This window comes from Corylus avellana, chromosome ca8 (genome assembly GCF_901000735.1).
Source record: "Corylus avellana chromosome ca8, CavTom2PMs-1.0".
Classification (NCBI taxonomy): domain Eukaryota; kingdom Viridiplantae; phylum Streptophyta; class Magnoliopsida; order Fagales; family Betulaceae; genus Corylus; species Corylus avellana.
Genome location: NC_081548.1, coordinates 15,065,402 through 15,083,961, shown reverse-complemented (window position 1 = coordinate 15,083,961; position 18,560 = coordinate 15,065,402). Strand labels below are relative to the sequence as shown.

Genomic DNA, 18,560 nt, shown 5'->3' with positions numbered 1-18,560 from the left:
TCCGGGCAAAGATGGGTTATGCTGGTATGTTCGTGGTGGATCTGGTGGGGAAGAGTGGTGGGCTAGCGTTATTATGGAGAGATGCCGTCATATATATGCTGTTGTCAAGAACTCGACCTCTGGAACACAGTGGACACTAACTGGCTTCTATGGACATCCAGACTTGAATAAAAGGAAGGAATCTTGGGAACTACTACAACATCTAAAATTCTACTCCCCTAGGGCATGGTTATGCATAGGTGATTTTAACGAAATTGTACAATCTGAGTAACCTTGGATACATGGGATCCAGGTTCACTTGGACCAACTGCAGATCAAACGGAAGTTTTATCAAAGAAAGGCTTGACCGAGCAATGGCGAATAGTCAATGGTGCAATATGTTTAAAGAAGCAAACATCCAGGTTCTAACTGCACGTTCCTCGGACCATAAACCTTTGCTACTAAGTTTGACTAATCCGTTGCAGGGGCATGTCACATGTAGGAGGGGGTTTAAGTTTGAAATGAGCTGGACACTGGATGAGGATTACCATAAAATCATAGAAGAGGCATGGAATACCGAGACATGTAGAACGGCACGACAAAAGCTCCATCAATGCAGCAAAAAGCTTATATCTTGGAGTAAAATGAAGTTGGGCAACACTGATGCCATTATTCAGCAAAAAACCAAGAGCTTGAGGAATTGCAGAGGGATGAAAGGCCTGAAAATGGAGAAGCAATCAAACAAATCAAAGGAGATATTGAGCTGTTACTTGAACAAGAGGACGTACGGTGGAGACAACGAGCCAAGCAAAATTGGTATAAAGCCGGAGACCGTAATACGAAGTACTTTCACGCTTGGGCAAACCAACGGCGAAGAACAAACAGAATCCTCAAGGTGAGAGACACAACAGGGCAAGAATGGCAGCAACCCCACGAAATCCCACAAGCATTCCTACACTACTTTACAGAATTGTTCACATTAGGAGGTGTCCAGGATTTAAATTCCTGCTTGGCAGGTATGGAAAGTCGAGTTACTCCAGAAATGAACATAAAACTGCTCCAAGAGTTCACGGAGTTGGAAGTTGATGAAGCCTTAACCCATATGCAGCCTATGAAATCACTTGGCCCAGATGGGTTTGGAGCAGGTTTTTATCAAAGTTCCTGGACAATAGTAAGGGAGGAGGTATGCAAAACTGTGCTAGATTTTCTGAATTTTGGGAATATTGATAGCTTTTTCAATAATACTTATATTGTTTTAATTCCCAAAACCAAAAATCCCTCTTGTGTAACTGATTTTCGTCCAATTAGTCTTTGCAATGTTTTATACAAGCTTATTGCGAAGGTGTTGGCAAACCGAATGAAAATAATTCTGCCCCATATCATCTCCCACAACCAGAGAGCGTTCATTCCTGGAAGACTTATCACAGACAACATTATTGTCGCGTTCGAAGCTTTTCACACAATGGCTACCCAGATGAAGGGGAAGCAGGGGTTCATGGCTTTGAAACTCAACACGAGCAAGGCCTATGACCTGGTGGAATGAGAATTTTTGGAGGCAATAATGAGGCGGCTCGGTTTTGTGGAATGATGGATCCAAAAGATAATGAATTGTGTCCATACGGTTACCTATTCGGTGCTCATCAATGGGCAACTGCATGGAAAAATTCATCTCACACGTGGTCAAAGGCAAGGAGACCCCTTATCTCCCTATTTATTTATTTTGTGTGCTGAGGGATTGAGCCACTTGTTGCGGAAAGCGGAGAAAGAACGTATCATTACAGGGTTGTCTATAGCTAGAGGAGGTCCAAGGATCAATCACTTATTTTTCGCAAACGATAGTGTCCTCTTTTGCAAAGCTAGTCTTTGGGAATTGGAAAATATACACGCAATGTTGGAGCTATATGAGAGGGCATCGAGTCAGAAACTTAATAGGGATAAGACCTCTCTCTTCTTCAGTAAAAACACCAACCAAATAGTCAAAAACCAGCTTGTTGCCATGGTGGGGGTAAACCCAACCGATCATTATGAGAAGTATTTGGGGTTGCCGACATTGATTGGCCGATCTCGGATGACATCATTTTCAAGCACCAAAGGTCGCATTTGGGATAGAATAAATGGCTGGAAAGAGAGGTATTTATTGCATGCCGGTAAAGAAGTGCTTCAAGCCATCCCCACCTACACGATGAGCATTTTTAAATTGCCAAAATCCTTATGCAAAGGGATTAATTCTTTGTTCTCCAAATTTTGGTGGGGCAACTAGGAAAGTGGATCCACAGTTGCTTGGATGAAATGGAGTAAGCTGGGTTTGGCAAAACAAAAGGGTGGGTTGGGTTATAGAGATTTGGAGCTCTTCAATATGGCCTTATTGGCGAAACAGGGGTGGTGGATTTTGCACCATCCTGAGAGTCTGCCAGCCCAAGTTCTGAAAAGAAAATATTTTTCTAAGGAGTCTTTCCTCAACTCCAAACTAGGGGGTAAACCATCCTATGTGTGGAGGAGTATCTGGGGTACCAAAAAGCTAGTGCAAGCTAGTATGCTTTGGCATGTTGGGGATGGAAACACGATACGCATATGGGGCGACAAATGGATTGATTCTACCAGCTCGGGCTAAATCCAAACCCCTGTGCGAATTTTGAATGAAAATGCCACGGTGAGAGCCCTTATAGATGAATCAACACAGTGGTGGAACTTTGAGTTGATAAGGGAGATATTCACAGAGGATGACGCTAAGCGCATATGCAGTATGGTTGTCAGTCCCCAACGTCAAAAGGACCAACTTGTTTGGGCGGGTACTAAGAAGGGTATTTTTACGGTACGTAGTGCGTATCATCTCTCACAGGAATTTATAATGTCAAAGCAAGGGGGATGCTCCAATGAAGGAATAATGAAGAGAATGTGGCAGGCAATATGGAAGATGAAGTGCCCACATGTGGTGCAACGGTTTATCTGGAAGGCCTGTAGTAATATATTGCCCACCAAAGAGAATCTGCTAAAACGAGGAACCACCCTTGATGCTTGGGGCCCCATCTGCCAACTGGAGAATGAATCAGTGGGTCATAGCCTTTGGAGCTGCCCGGCTGCCAAAGACGTATGGCTGGAGTGCACTCCGAAGGTACAAAAGTGCTCTAGTGTTGTTGATGAGTTCTCGAATATTTTTCAAATGCTTCTGGAGAGATTGTCCGACGATGAGCTAAGGTTGATGATGTGTGTAGCCCGACAGATTTGGTTCTGGCGCAACAGTGTAGTATTCAAGGGCGATTTCGTTTCCCCTCGAAATATACTTAGTGCAGTGCACTCCCAAATGGAACTATATGATCAAGCAGCTCAACGACAGAAGAGTATAGCACCGACTACTGCGATCAACTGTAACAGGAGTGAAGAGCGGTGGAAGGTGCCATGCCTTGGTTTTGTCAAATTAAATTGGGACGCTGCTTTGGATATCGCTGCCGAAAGAATGGAAGTTGGCATAATAGCACGGGACCATGAGGGGCGGGTTCTAGCTATGCAATGCTTAACCAGAAAATTCATTACCAATCCTTTCACAGCAGAAATGGTAGCTGCATGGCATGCGGTGGTCCTAGGATCCAAACTGGGATTAACTTATTTGGAGCTTGAGGGTGATGCAAAAGAGGTGGTGGAGGCTATACAGCAACCGGACAATTGTTGGGGGAGGAACGGACAAATGTTGAATGATGTGAAGATGATGCTCAACAATTTCCACGCATGGCAGGTGACTAATGTTAGAAGGGGGGCCAATGTGGCAGCCCACATTTTAGCCAAATTGGCACTGTCAGTAGGGGAAGAACAGATATGGCGTGCGGGTTATGTATGTAGGACATTGTCCTTAAGGAAGCACTTATTATGCATTAATAAAGATTATAATTTCTTATCATATATATATATATATATATATATATCATGTATACCGTTAGATCTACTAACTTTAAATCATGACTATAAAATAAATACTATCTATTTTATTTAGAATGTAAATGATCTATTCCTTGAGTTAGACCTAATTAAAGGCAATTAATTCTACTATAGTTTTTGGCGTTATATACCCAATATAATTATTGAGTAATGTTAGGGACCATTTTTTTATTCTCCTTTTATCCTCCTAAAGCTAATGTGGCTTTTAAAATCACCATTAAATTTTAGATGAATCATACTTGAATTTTGATCTAATAGCGATTTTGAAAGCCACATCAGCTTTAGGAGGATAAAAAGATGCTCCATATCATTACTCATAATTATTTGACGCAAATTTGAATAAAAAGTTGATAATTTAATTATTTATTGAAGAATTAATTTTTATTTAAATTAATATTAAATATAATTATCAAAAGACTCTATGTAGGATTTTCCTCACAAAAAAAAAAAAGTATATGGGAATTCAGTAATCCTTGTACAATCTTTTGGTTTACAAGTAATAATATGTGCTTTTTACGTAAACACTTTTCAATAATCTAGTTGCGTTACCATCCTTTTTATTCCTATCATATTCATTTTTTTATGAAATGAATTTTTTTCATTGTTAATATAACAAGATAATGACGAGGTCTATATTCTTTATAGTAATAGTATCTTTACTAATGTGCTTTAATTGTTATTATTATTATATTTTTTTTTATAAAATGTATATTTGTAGTCCCCCAAATAATTACTAGGTTGTATTTAGCTTAGTAACAGTGTTAGCAGGATTTTTCGATTTTAGGGATTGCTGGAAGAAGATTATAGGGCTTTTCAATTCTCATTGAACGTTCAACAAAAACACCATCGAACATCAGCTTACAACCAAGAAACCACTGGATAATAAAGTACACCGAACATTCACATGAGGTCACCAAACATTCGTTGACTAAATTTTGACCCATTGGATAATGAGCCAATGTACGCCCTGCAACCCCTGAACCACTGTGCAAATAGTATACTGAACGTTTGCCCCAAGACCACTGAATGTTCGCTGACCTGCAGGCTTGTCACAGCAGCGCCTCAGCTTTTCCAGCCGTATAAATACCCTCTCTCACAGCCTTCTAAACCTCATTCTGCCATCTGAGCCGTAAAGAAACTCTACTTGAGTGTCTTGTTGGTTGTAAGAAGAGAATAAAGGCTTTTTTTAAAGGTTCTTGCTCTAAAGAGGTAACTTCATTAACTTGGCTTATTTTTACCTAGTTGTTACTTTGGTTAAGTGTTTTCCATAGCTTGGTTGCTAGTTTTAGGCTTATGTTGTTATTTTAGGTTTTAATCTTGGTTTAAACATGGGTTAATATTTCATTCTTCTTGTACGTACTTTAATTTGCATGGAAATGTTATTTTGGGCTAGGAGTATATTAAGAACCTTGTTGTGACCTTAGAACTTGTGTAGAAGTGATTAGGATGCTACTTGGTTTAAAATTGGTTTTCTGCTCTGATAAGCACTGAATATTGCACATTCATACCCCTTAACTTGCACATGTTAATTCCTAAGTGTTGTTATCTTTGTTGTTTTGTGTTGTTTTCATGTTCCTAGAGAGAATACAAGAAATTTCATTGAATTTGGGCTTAAAACATGATTTTTTGAGATGCTGATGCTGAAGAAGTGGGATCGAGCCCACTTTTGATGGGATCGAGCACAAATCAGCCCACATGCGTAAGTGTGCTCGAGCGCACCACAAGTGGGATCGAGCGCAAATCAATGCATGTGCATAAGTGCGCTCGAGCGCACCACAATTGGGATTGAGCACACTTGTACTGAAAAGTCCGAAAGATGCTGAAACTAATAAGGAAAGCCTTTTTAGGTCTCCTAATCCGACTGAGAGACTGACTTACGAGTTTTCAAGGATTCGTAGGGCTTCTAGGGTTTGTTTTACACTCTATAAATAGGTCTCTAAGCCTTGCAGAGAGCGTGCTTAGTTTTAGATATAAAATATCTTCTTGAAGGCTTTAAGAGTTGAAGAAAAAATGAACATGGCAGGAGGTCATTCTAGCACCACCATGAGCAGCTAAACTCATAATAGGGTGTTGATGTAGCCATTTCCAAGTAACAATGGTTTAATTGTATTTTAATTTAGGAATTTTCTACATGCATGATGGTTGTATAACTTAGAGATTTGGTTTTAAAGTTTATATTCAATCATTATGAAATTCTTTTTTTATCTTAGAAAGCTTTTTATCTTGATTGAACTCAATCCTTCAGATTTTTTATGATTATATGAATGATTATTATACAATGGTTTTCACAAACACATAATCAAGAGGGTTTGATAGACCATGCCTAGGGAAGGTGAATTACTCTACACCCTAACTTAGTGTAATTTAGGTAGACAATTCATATGACCCGAAGATGAGTTATGCTTATCCCTTGATTGCGTGTAACTGATTAAACAATTTGATAGTCCATTCCTAGGGAAGACGGACTGTACCGTATCTACAGGTTAGGCAGACGGTTCGTGCCAACCGAAGATGGATTATACTTATGTCTTAATTATAGTATTTTCTTGACTACTTGAGTGAGATGAGCTCCATATCATACATATTATGAATTTCCATTGTCAACATACGCTCAGGATGGTCCTCACAGGAGCGCTCAGTCAGAAAGTCTAAAATTCTCAAATTGACCCTCCAGCTGTTCCTAGTAACCCAAAAGTCCAATTATTTGGGTCACTACACTGCAACCCACATCACCAACGGTCTCCACTGGCCCATTATCCATCGACCCAATGTAATACCCAGAGAATTTAAGTATCTTAAATTCATTATAAAAATTGATGACTATGTTGAGAAAATATTATCATTAAGCTTTTATTAGTCTTCTAGACATACCACAAAAATTTGAGAAGTTTTTAAGGCATAAGTGATAAAATGACTTTTGACTTTAAAAATTTGGATGGACGGAAACTTGGTCAAATGAACTCAAAATGAGTCAAACAAAAGCTCATAGCGCTTGTCTTGGGACCCTCTACCAAGTGGTAAAATTTCAAAACAACTCATTTTTTACAAAAATACAAATCTAGCCGAAAAACCAATGTTCACACTACCACGTGGCAACATGTGGTGCTGCCACATCAAAAACTCAAGGGGGAGGCCAACAAGGGTTAAAATGGCTATTTGAGTCATATTTAGTGATTAGATGATGACTTCTTTTAGTTAGACAAGTTAAAACCCAATGAGACAAAAGTTTTAGAAGAAAACTATCAAAGACTTATTACAAGACTTTTAGGCTTTTGAAATGATGACTTTACATTGATTTTTGCCTTGCTTTCCTCCTTGGTATGGCCCGCCACTCTAGTCTTGCTTATGGCCGTTGGATTTCATTTTAAGGATCAAATCCTAGTTTTTGAAATGTCTATATAAGGAAGCCTTGGTTAAGTCACATTCACAACACTATTTTCATCCATTTCAAGCACCAAGATGGCCTCTTGAGAGAAAAAGGTGAGGAGAAAATTTTAGTGAGAAAGGATAGGTAAGGAAGAGGGAAGAAGTTTCAAAGAGGGTCCTTTTCTTGCACTAGTTTCTTTGGTAAGTGTTTTATGCATGGAGTTGTTTCTTAAATATTCATGAAAATGCAATTGAATCATTTCTACCATATCGAGTCTGAAAACTCTAAATATACGGGTTTGAATGTGAGCTTTTGAGAAAATATTCTATGATTCACTTGGCAGTCTCTCTTTGCTATTTTGATTGTGTTCTTTACTTCAATAAGTTGTTTAAATGACCAAATAAGCTTAAAGGATTAACAAAGTAAGATGTATGTGGCATATAAATTGTCTTTACATTTATTGTCTTTACTTTTATTATCTTTATGATGTCTCCTTACCTTGAGATTTATGTTTAAACGTTATGTCACCATGGCTTCAGCTTGCTTTGCTGCTTAAACAAAAATCTTCGTATTTGGACTATTATAAATGATTGTCTTTATGATATGTCTTTACTTTAAGATTTATATTTAAACATTATGTCACCATGGCTTCCGCTCACTTTAGCGTTTAAACACTAATCTTGGTATCTGAACTATTATAAATTATTGTCTTTACTTTTTAATTGTCACAGATTAATAAAGTGATGGATAATAATGAATATAAAGAGATGAGGGTCCACAACAACGAATAATTTAGAAAATGACTAATATATGTATATAATTTGTATGCAGAAAAGAAGTCGAAAATCCAGATTGAAGAGAGTAAGTATAGAAGGTTTTTTTTTTTTTTTTTTTTTTTTTTAAGTGGTTTCCATTATCAAATTACCATAGGAGCTTGCTCCGTGAGAATAATATCGTTCATACAAACTGGGAAATCCCTAGTCCAAAGCTGAGCTTCATTTTGTTTGAGATCCAGTTTTGCAAGATGATGTGGAGCACCATTGCCGTCACGATGTACATGTTGAACCTTCCATTAAGCTCCTCAGTTCATCAATAGCTTAACATCGTTAATGATTTGGCCGTATGATCCCATACTATCTTCCTTTTTCCTTAGTGCATTTACCACTTCTAAGGCATCCCCCTCCAGAACGAAGTTACGCCCTCCCAGAGATTTTCCTAGCTCAACTGCTTCCCTTGCCGTCATTGCCTCTGCCATTGTAGGATCCGAGATGTAAAGCCAGGGTCCAAAAGTCATAGCAATAACTGTTCCTTCATGGTCTCTTGCTATTACTTTCGTTCCTACCTTGCCAATAATTTTGTCCACCGCTGCATCCCAGTTAAGCTTCATTGTGCCTTCAGGAGGTTTTTGCCATCTCTCTTCACTTGGTTGCCTTGGAGTATACTTTGGTTCTCCTGTTCTCCGTTCTGCTGTATCACAGGCTTCCACTTGCTCCTTTGCCAGCCGAACTAGATCAGTTGGTGATAGAAATTCTCCTCCGAAAATCACCTTATTCCTTCGAAGCCTTAATTGTCTTGCTACATTCACCATGAGATGCATTTCTTCCTCATCCAAGCGTTGAAGTAGGTTTTACAAGAGTGCCATGAATCCTGTTTCTCCAATGTGGCCTTTCTGGATCTTACCATTACACTCGAGCCACATATCCTGGGCGGAAGGGCAGCTCCATGTTGTGGGTTTTAATGTTACTCGCAAGTGCACGAGTCATATGCAATATAGTTTTTGCAAGTGTGAGGTTGAATCCACAGAGAATTGTGGATTAGAATATAAAATATATCTAAATTAATTAAATCCTAACTAGTTCCAAAAGATTTTCATTTTTGAATAAAAGAAAAACATAAACTAAATAACAATAACAATAATCAAAAGATAAAATACTAAAGTTGTAGAATCCACACCTACCAAGTCGGAACAACACATTCCATGTTCATCAATAAAATCTTAAGTTCTCATAAATGAATCCTATGTATGTTTTACTATGTTTTACAAATCAATTAAAAGATCTAATATATCCATCCATTGTACAAATTACAAAAGATATCCGGATTAAACCAAATCATCAATTGTATCCGTCAGATAAATCACAAATAGATATCCAATTTTATTTTAATAAAGATCCAAGCAAACAATTACATGAAACTCTCCTAAAACATCACATGTATTCGGAAATTACAATAGATATCTAAGAGTAATTTCAATAATTGAATTAATTCAAAACAGTTGAAACTTTAAAAATTCATAAAATAAGATAATAGTGACTTACATGAAAGTGTGTTGTTCTTTACCGGTGGGGCTTCATTCTCAACCTTAGTTGAGAATTTAGTTCCACATGATTATTGAAAAATAAATTTACACCTAAAGAAAACTAAAACTATAGGGAGAAAAACTGTAGAGAATTTTGGACTTGGTCTCTGGCCCCTTTTTCTTGAAGCGTAACAATGTATTTATAGGGGCTTCTAGGGTTTAAAACCCTAAAAACGGCGCTAGGTCATATCTGGCAGACGAGTGCTGGTGGACGTGGGTGCGCTCGAGCGCTACCCATTTGGGATTGAGCGCACATGCGCTCGAGCCCGGGGTGATGCGCTTGATCCTACTTTGTTGGCACTTTTTCCAGCTTTCTTCCCAACTCTGTATTTTTCACTTTAAATGCGCAGTTTTCCTTCAACAACGTAAAAACACTAAAAACATCAAACTAACACAAAGCATTAGATTACGACATAGCTATATGATTAACTAATGTAAATTAAGGGGGTCCAAATGTGTAATATTTGGCACACATCAAATACCCTCAAACTTACATTTTGCTAGTCCCTTAGCAAAACAAAACAAAAAACAAAATGAAAGCAAAAGGCATAAATCCTCTGTCGTGGGAGAGATGATTTCATTTAGCATATGCAACAAGTCTTTTTCAACCCCTAGGTATCTCTAGAGGACGAGTGAAGTCTCGTGAGGGTTTAACAGGAATGATACCCACAAACATTGTCAGTGCTATGTCATTGAAAAGAATAAAGTTTCACACAAACCATGGTTCTCATTCATAAGCAAGCTTAACATGACAAACACTATCATCACAATCATTAGGGAATCCAAAATCAAAGAACTCATAAATGGACAGTTGAGACAACATATGCTCATATAGGTGCAAAATGAAATTAGTATACAATCATGAGGCTTCAATTTATTCTCAAGATAAATACCTCAAAATTCATTGGAATCCCTATCAACTGAAACAACCAAGGCAAGATATGCATTTTTTTTTTTTTTTTTTTTTTTTTGTGTGTGTGTGTAGGCTGTGCAATGTTTAGCTCCCTTAAGTGTAATGAGTGTTAGGCCAATGACTCCCAAACCAGATGGTTGTAGGGCATTAGATGTAGAAATATTCCTAAGGGCTTAATAACTTAACTTAAAAAGGCTACAAAGCCAAACTACCCAGACAATTAACCAACTTGAATTTCACACATTTTTACGCGAACACTCAATGCTTAATGATACAAGAGGTCTGGTTACTCAATGAGAAACTCTAACTGAGTGTGTAAAAGGCCAGGGCATCCTCCAAACTTAAACACCAAAACACCTGTCAAAAGCTATAATTTTAATTAGAACAGGAATAAAACAAAATAAAATAAAAATTGCAAAATTAAAGTCTTAATTATAACTAGTAGAATGATAGAATCAATTTAAACATAAATTGAATTAAAAAATCAAACAATTCCCCGACAACGGCGCCAAAAACTTGTTGTGAGTTTTAATGTTACTCGTAAGTGCACGAGTCGTTTGCAATATAATTTATGCAAGTACGAGGTTGAATCCACAGGGAATTGTGTTTTTGAAAATAAAATATATTTAAATTAATTAAATCCTACCTAGTTTTAAAAGATTTTTATTTTTCGATAAAAGAAAAACATAAATTAAGTAACAATAACAATAATTAAAAGATAAAATATTAAAGTTGTGGAATCTACACCCACCAATAGGGCTGTAAACGAACAAAGCTACCCGTGAGCTCGCTCGGGATCGGCTCGATAAAGCTCGGCTCGTGCCCGACTCGACTATTAAATGAGCCACTCGTGGACACAAAACTATACTCGATTATTAAACAATACATACTCGTATAAAACCCGGCTCGCTCGTTTAAAGTTCGTGAACATACTCGTATAGGGGCTCGACTCGTGTATATATATATTAAAATAGCTTATATAATATATAACTTATTAAATAGTTTATATATTATAAATAATATTTATGCTTATATAGTATGTAGCATAAATACTAAATATATATAGTTAAAATATTAATAATGTAGTCATATAATGTATAACTATTTATAATTAACTAGCGTATTGTGTGTATTAAACTAAGTTAACTAATTAGTTAATTGGTTTAGTTATATATATAGAGAGAGCTAATTGGTTAATATAAAAAAAAAATGTTAGATAATTTGTATATATAATAAATGGTTTTTTTATCAACGTTGCCCTCAATTTGTTGGTTGGGAAGTAAAACATTTTTACTAATATAATTTGTCTCATTGGGAAGATGAGTCATTTAAGTTAATTTTTTTTTTTTTTTTTAAAAAAAGTTTGTATTAGTTGAGTCAGCTCGGTTCGGCTCGCCCGGCTACTAGGCGAGCTCGAGCTTGGCTCGCACAAGGAATTTTCCTTGGTGAGCCGAGCCAAGCTTACATTTCAGAGCTCGGCATGAGCTCGGCTCAAGCTCGAGCTCGTTAAATTTTTAAATGAGCCGAGCTTGGACAGCCCTGGCTCGTTCAAGCTCGGCTCGTTTACAGCCTTACCCACCAAGTTGGAACAACACATTCTATGTTCATCAATAAAATCTGAAGTTCTCACAAATAAATCCTATGTATGTCTTACTATGCTTTGCAAATCAATTAAAAGATCTAATGTATTCATCCATTGTACAAATCACAAAAGATATCCGGATTAAACAAAATCATCAATTGTATTCGTCGGATAAATCACAAATAGATATCCAATTTTATTTTAATGAAGATCCAAGCAAACAATTACATGAAACTCTTCTAAGACATCACATGTATTCGGAAATCACAATAGATATCTAAGAGTCAATAACTGAATTAAAGCAAAACAATTAAAACCTTAAAAATCCATAAAATAAAATAATATTGACTTAGATGAAAGTGTATTGTTCTTCATCAGTAGGGCTTCATCCTTAACCTTAGTTGAGAATTTAGCTCCACATGATTATTGAAAAATAAATCTAAACCTAAAGAAAACTAAAACTAAAGGGAGAAAAACTGTGGAGAATTTTGGACTTGGTCTCCGGCCCCCTTTTCTTGAAGCTTAACAATGTATTTATAGGGGCTTCTAGGGTTTAAAACTCTAAAAACGGTGCTAGGTCATATCTAGCAGACAAGTGTGCTTGAGCGCAAGGCAAGTGCGCTCGATCGCACTCGGGCATGTAGCTCTTCCCTTGTGGTGAAGCACTTGGGCGCTTGCGGCTTGTTGGTGGACATGGGTGCACTCGAGCGCGACCCATCTGGGATGTAGCGCACATGCGCTCGAACGAGGGATGATGCGCTCAATCCTACTTTGATGGCACTTTTTCCAGCTTTCTTCAAAACTCCGTATTTTTCACTGTAAATGTGCAGTTTTCCTTTAACAACCTAAAAACACTAAAAACATAAGATTACGATACAGTTAAAGGATTAACTAATGTAAATTAAAGGGTCCAAATGTGAAATATTTGGCACACATCACTCCACAGGATATGTCCTGGGGTCTCCGGCTCTCTTCAACAATTGATGCAAATCGGATGTGGCGTTATCTTTTTCCGGTAGAGTCTTTCCCTCGTTGGCAGAATATCATTGCATGCTTTCCACAAGAAGAATTTTACAACTTTGGATCCTTTGTTTCCCTAGATTTGTTTCCATAAAGCTTGTTTCTGATGTACCGTCGAACAACTACCTTTTTCTTTCCCAAATCTCTCTATTGCCAAGTGATATGCGCTCCTTGCAGTAAACATCCCATTTTTCGAATGCTCCCAAGCCAGCCTGTCTTTCCCCCTTAGTGGATTAAGCCCCATATTATAGATCATGCTAGCTTCTTCCTCATTAAAGACCTCCTTTACTAATGTAATGTTCCACCGATTGGTGTGAACATCCATCAGCTCGCTTACTTTTGCATTCTTATCAAGAATATTCACTGGTGAGCGTGCTGCATGTGCTCTTGGATTTGGTAGCCAAAGATCATCCCATATTCGGACATTTACCCCATCACCCACCCTCCATATTAGACCCTTTTGCAGCAACTTATTTGAGTTCCAAATACTCCTCCAAGCATAAGAAGGTTTTCGCCCAATATTTGCTTCCAAAAAAGAGCCATCCCAAAAAAGAGCCTACCTCTCTCTCTCTCAAAAAAAAAAAAAAAAAAAAAGAGCCTACCAGAGAGTGAGGGTTTTGAATCAGCCTCCATCCCTATTTTGTTAGTAATGCCATATTGAACCATTCCAAGTTACTTTACCTCCTAAAGTATCTACGCATTTGCGTTTTAGCGTCCAATGTTAAAGAATCGACGATAGACCACCCCAATCTATCTCACATTGACAAAAATACCATCCGTCTATTTGCGTGGCACATGACATTTTTGAACCAATCCTAAAGTATCTACACATTTGCGTTTTAGCGTCCAATGTTAAAGAATCGACGATAGACCACCCCAATCTATCTCACATTGACAAAAATACCATCCATCCATCAAATCCGTCTATTTGCGTGGCACATGACATTTTTGAACCAAAACTTTTGAAAATGCCCTCGGGGGATAAAGTATAAACATAAATGTGGTCAAGGGGAGGGGGTGTAAAATTTAAACACACACACACACAAAAAAAAAAAAAAAAACTAAACTAAACAACTAAAAAAAAAAAGAGATAACTTCACTTAGAACTAGTGGCGGTGCCAGACTTTTACTTCTGAGGGGTCAAGATTAAAAAATAAAATTGAAAAAAAATTAATTAAGAATATTAAAGAAATAATTCAATAAAATCTAATTATTTTCTAAAATATCTAAATGTAACTTATAATTTATTTTGGATTAAAACAACATATCTTTGAAATTGTTTTTTTTTTTTTTTGAAAAATCGTGATTGACTAGTTGTCGATGATTTATGTAGATATGTTCTTTGTAGCTATCATTAATATGGTAATGATAAAAATAAAATAAAAATTAAAGTAAGTATCTACGAACAAATTTGTTGAATATGCCTTGACACAGGTTCGTTTAGAATTTGATTAGATATCAATAGAGTTTTATATAATTTCAGGTAACTACAATTATATATTTTGTATAATTAAAATACATAACAAAAATTATATATTTATAAATAATTAATTTTAAAAAGCAATCTAAATATGAAAATTTACATAGAAATTTATTATTATTTAATAATAAATTAAGATAAAAATTTAATTAAATAACATAGTGGATGAGTAGCTTTTTTTTTTTTCTTTTTTTTTTGAGAAAAAAAAAGTGTCCAACCCTACTTGTGAGTATGTGAAAAAGCTTCATCTTCATTTCATAAAAATAAATCTAAAGTGTAAAACTCTAAACAGCATGAGCAAATTGCTCTAAAGTTACAATATCATAAATAGTACTAGGGATTTCCTCCATCCATATTTTATCAATCTGTTCACGTGTTGCCATTCTCGATAGCCCGTGTGCTGCTCCATTTGCTTCTCTCTTAACATAAATCACTTCCCTCCATTTGAAGCATCCCAATAAAATTTGTATGTCCTCTATGATCTGTCCGTAGTGGCACCACATGGAATCACGTTTATTTATGGCTTTAACTAGCACCTCAGCATCACCTTCAAAAATCACCTCCTTTATCCCTATCTCTTTGCTGAATTCCATCGCTCGTAGTGAACCCATAGCCTCTGCAGTTGCAACCTCTGTAAAGGCCTGAATAGTTTGGCTTAGTGTTGTACATACGAGACCCTTGAAATCCCTAATGATAATTCCAATCCCCATTCGCCATTTCTCTTTACATAAAGCAATATCCCAATTTGCTTTAAACAAGTTTTGTGGAGGAGGTATTCAACATACCTGTGCCAAATCACCTGTAGCCTACTTTCCTTCTCCCTTATTGACACTGCATCCTGAAATTGCTGCACAATTATAACTGCTTCTTTAGCAACATAATTTGGATGAAGGAATAGGCCTTCGTGAAGGTAAGTATTTCGCCTGTACCAATTCATTCTAGCAGTGGTAGCAAATAAATCCATCTCCTCACTACTACAGCGTTGGAATAGATATTCTAAAATGTCAATGAAATTCCTAGCCTCACACGAGCTCTTCTGAAAATGCCGCCCACTTACACTCCAAACGTCTTGTCCGACGGACATGTCCATAAGATGTGTTTTGCTATCTCCCTCTTGCTACAACAGAACATGCACATTTCTTCTTCCACTACTCCACATTTTGCAAGGTTATTCTTGTTGGGAAGAATATCACTTCCAGCCCTCCATAAGAAAACCTTTGTTGTATTGATCACTTGTAACTTCCATATATTTTTCCATATGCCTGAGAGCTCTGAGATTTTAGATCCTTCACCTTGCATGGATCCAATCCTCTCCTTTTCAATGTAATATGCACTACGCACCGTAAACTCCTCGGAGTTTGTCCCTTGCCAACACAGTTTGTCAGGGCTACTGTATCTACTCCAAGGAAGGCTACAGATGATATTCACTTCATCCTCCCAAAATACCCTACGAACAAGGGGGTTGTTCCATCCACCCAATTGCGTATCCATATGACCACTTATACTTTCATCCGCCTCCAAAATTCTGCAAGGCATTTGAACTTGAAATGACATACTCTTAGGGATCCACTTATCCTTCCATATTCGCACCGACTTGCCATCCCCTATCCTCCAACACAAACCTGCTTGGAGCAGATTTTTTGCCGAGGAAATACTTCTCAAAGCTAAAGAAGGTCGACTCCTATCTTTGCATCAAGGAATTCTCCCTTCGGATAGTATTTTGCCTTCAGGATCTTTGCCATTAAACTCTCCGGATTTTGCACTAATCACCAACCTTGTTTAGCTAACAAAGCCTTATTAAAATAACAAAGATCTCGAAACTCCATCCCTCCTAGATTTAGGTCTACCCATCTTCTCCCAACTCATCCAACGAATTTTCTTCTCATTCTCCTTATGACCCCACCAAAATCTTTGCATGATCACATTCATCTCCTTACAAAGAGTCTTTGGTAACAGAAAGATGCTCATACTATAGGCAAAAATAGCTTGCACCACTGCCTTAAGTAAGATTTCCTTCCCTGCTTGAGAAAGCAATTTCAATTTCCATTCATTCACCTTCTTTCTTACTCTATTAGCAATGTTTTGGAATTCTCTAACCCGGGATTTTCCAACCAAAGCCGGGAGTCCTAAGTATTTGTCATAGCTCTGTGCAGCTGGGAGCCCTGATATATGGATGAGTTGATCTCCGACTTCTTGAGTAGTATTCTTGCTAAAGAAAATTGAAGTCTTGTCCCTGTTCAATTTTTGCCCTGACGCCCCCCCTTCGAATTTCTCCAATAGATATGTCAACTTATGCCAATCATAGGGAGTCGCTTGATAGAATAACAAGCTATTATCTATAAAAAATAAATGGTTAAGTCTGGGTCCCATAGAGGATGTGGGAACACCCCTAAGAGAACTCAAATAGGCAGCAAAGTTGAGTTGCGTACTCAAAGCTTCCGCACAAAGAATAAAAAGATAAGGGGATAAAGGGTCCCCTTGCCTTATACCCCAGGAAGGCTGAATACATCCCTCTAGAACTCCATTAAGGATGATCAAGTATTTAATAGTCATAATGCATTGCATAATCAAACCAATCCATTTTTCCGCAAAACCCATGCTACGCATCATCGCTTCAAGAAACCTCCATTCTACCCAATCATAGGCCTTACTCGTATCTAATTTAATAGCCATATACCCAACCTTCCCCCACATCCTAGAATGCATAGTATGCAGCGTTGCATAGGCTGCCAACACATTGTCTGTTATAAGCCTACCCGGAATAAATGCACTCTGATTTTGGGATATTATGTTTGGCAAAATAACCTTCAATTTGTTAGCCAATGTTTTAGAAACAATATTATACACCACATTACATAAACTTATAGGTCTAAATTCAAAAACCTTTTCAGGATTCTTCTCTTTATGGATAAGTGCAACGTGTGTATAATTCACTTCCTCCTCTAAAACACCCGAATTGAAGAAATGTGAAATGGCTTTACATACCTCAACACCAATAGTAGGCCAATGTTCTTGAAAAAAACTCGCAGGGAATCCATCCAGGCTCGGTGATTTTAGAGGGGCCATTTGGGCAAGTGCAGCACAAAATTCTTTGGCAGTGAACTCCTGTAGAAGTTGCTCGTTCATATCCCCCATCACCCTCCACGTCAAACCTCCCACAAACTCCCCCACTCCAACTAGTTGAGAAGTTGTGAAAATATTCTCAAAATAACTGAGAAAAGCATTTTTTATCTCCTCCTCGGTAGAGCAATGAACATTCCTCTCATCAATAATGCTTTTGATCAGATTTGTTTTTCGTCTTTGTTTGATACTGGCATGAAAGAATTTTGAGTTTTTATCCCCATCTTTCAACCAATGTCCCTTCGATCACTGCTTCCACCTCACCTCCTCCCTTTCCAATAAGTCATCAATCTCGGTCTGGAGAGTAAAAATTCCCTCAAAGTCCAAGATTTCCTCATTTTGTTGCAAAGCCTTTAAAGCTTTTGTTTTTCTATAATCAGCCCACCTTCCTCTTCCTTCTTTTTTCGTTGCCACTTGCCAATCACCTTTTTGCTTGTTGACAAATTTTTCAACTACATTCCTCCATGCATCCCTATGCCCTTCCTTTACCCTCCATATTTTCTTCAGAGAGTGTTTATGATCATTGGCTTTTCCCCACCCTTATTCATAGAAAAAATGTGAATTTCTTCTTCTCCTATTAATATGCGTGCTTCTCAAAATAATAAGAAGCAGTGTATGATCCGAGCATCTTACAGCAAGCACCTCAACTAGCATCTCCGAAAATATATCAGACCACATAGAATTGTCTACTACTCTGTCAAGATGTTCCTTTATAAAATAATTTCCTTCCCTGCAACTATTCCAAGTGAATTTAGGCCCCACAAAACCCATGTCTTCCAAAGAGCAATAATCAAGAGTTTGGTGAAAATC

At 37.4% G+C, this 18,560-nt stretch overlaps 2 protein-coding genes across 2 annotated transcripts; one reads left to right on the top strand and one right to left on the bottom strand.

Annotated features, from left to right (window-relative positions):
* Nucleotides 1-353: 353 nt before the first annotated feature.
* Nucleotides 354-878, top strand: LOC132190932 (uncharacterized). The gene has a single exon (XM_059605958.1). The coding sequence runs from the start codon at nt 354-356 to the stop codon at nt 876-878; it is 525 nt and encodes a 174-aa protein (XP_059461941.1).
* A 7,479-nt stretch (nt 879-8,357) lies between these two features.
* Nucleotides 8,358-8,873, bottom strand: LOC132190931 (uncharacterized). Its single transcript, XM_059605957.1, has one exon. The coding sequence runs from the start codon at nt 8,871-8,873 to the stop codon at nt 8,358-8,360; it is 516 nt and encodes a 171-aa protein (XP_059461940.1).
* Between the last annotated feature and the right edge of the window lie 9,687 nt (nt 8,874-18,560).

Coding starts and splice junctions, on each gene's coding strand:
- LOC132190931 (XM_059605957.1), bottom strand. CDS start 8,873: ATGCATCTCATGGTGAATGTAGCAAGACAATTAAGGCTTCGAAGGAAT.
- LOC132190932 (XM_059605958.1), top strand. CDS start 354: ATGGCGAATAGTCAATGGTGCAATATGTTTAAAGAAGCAAACATCCAG.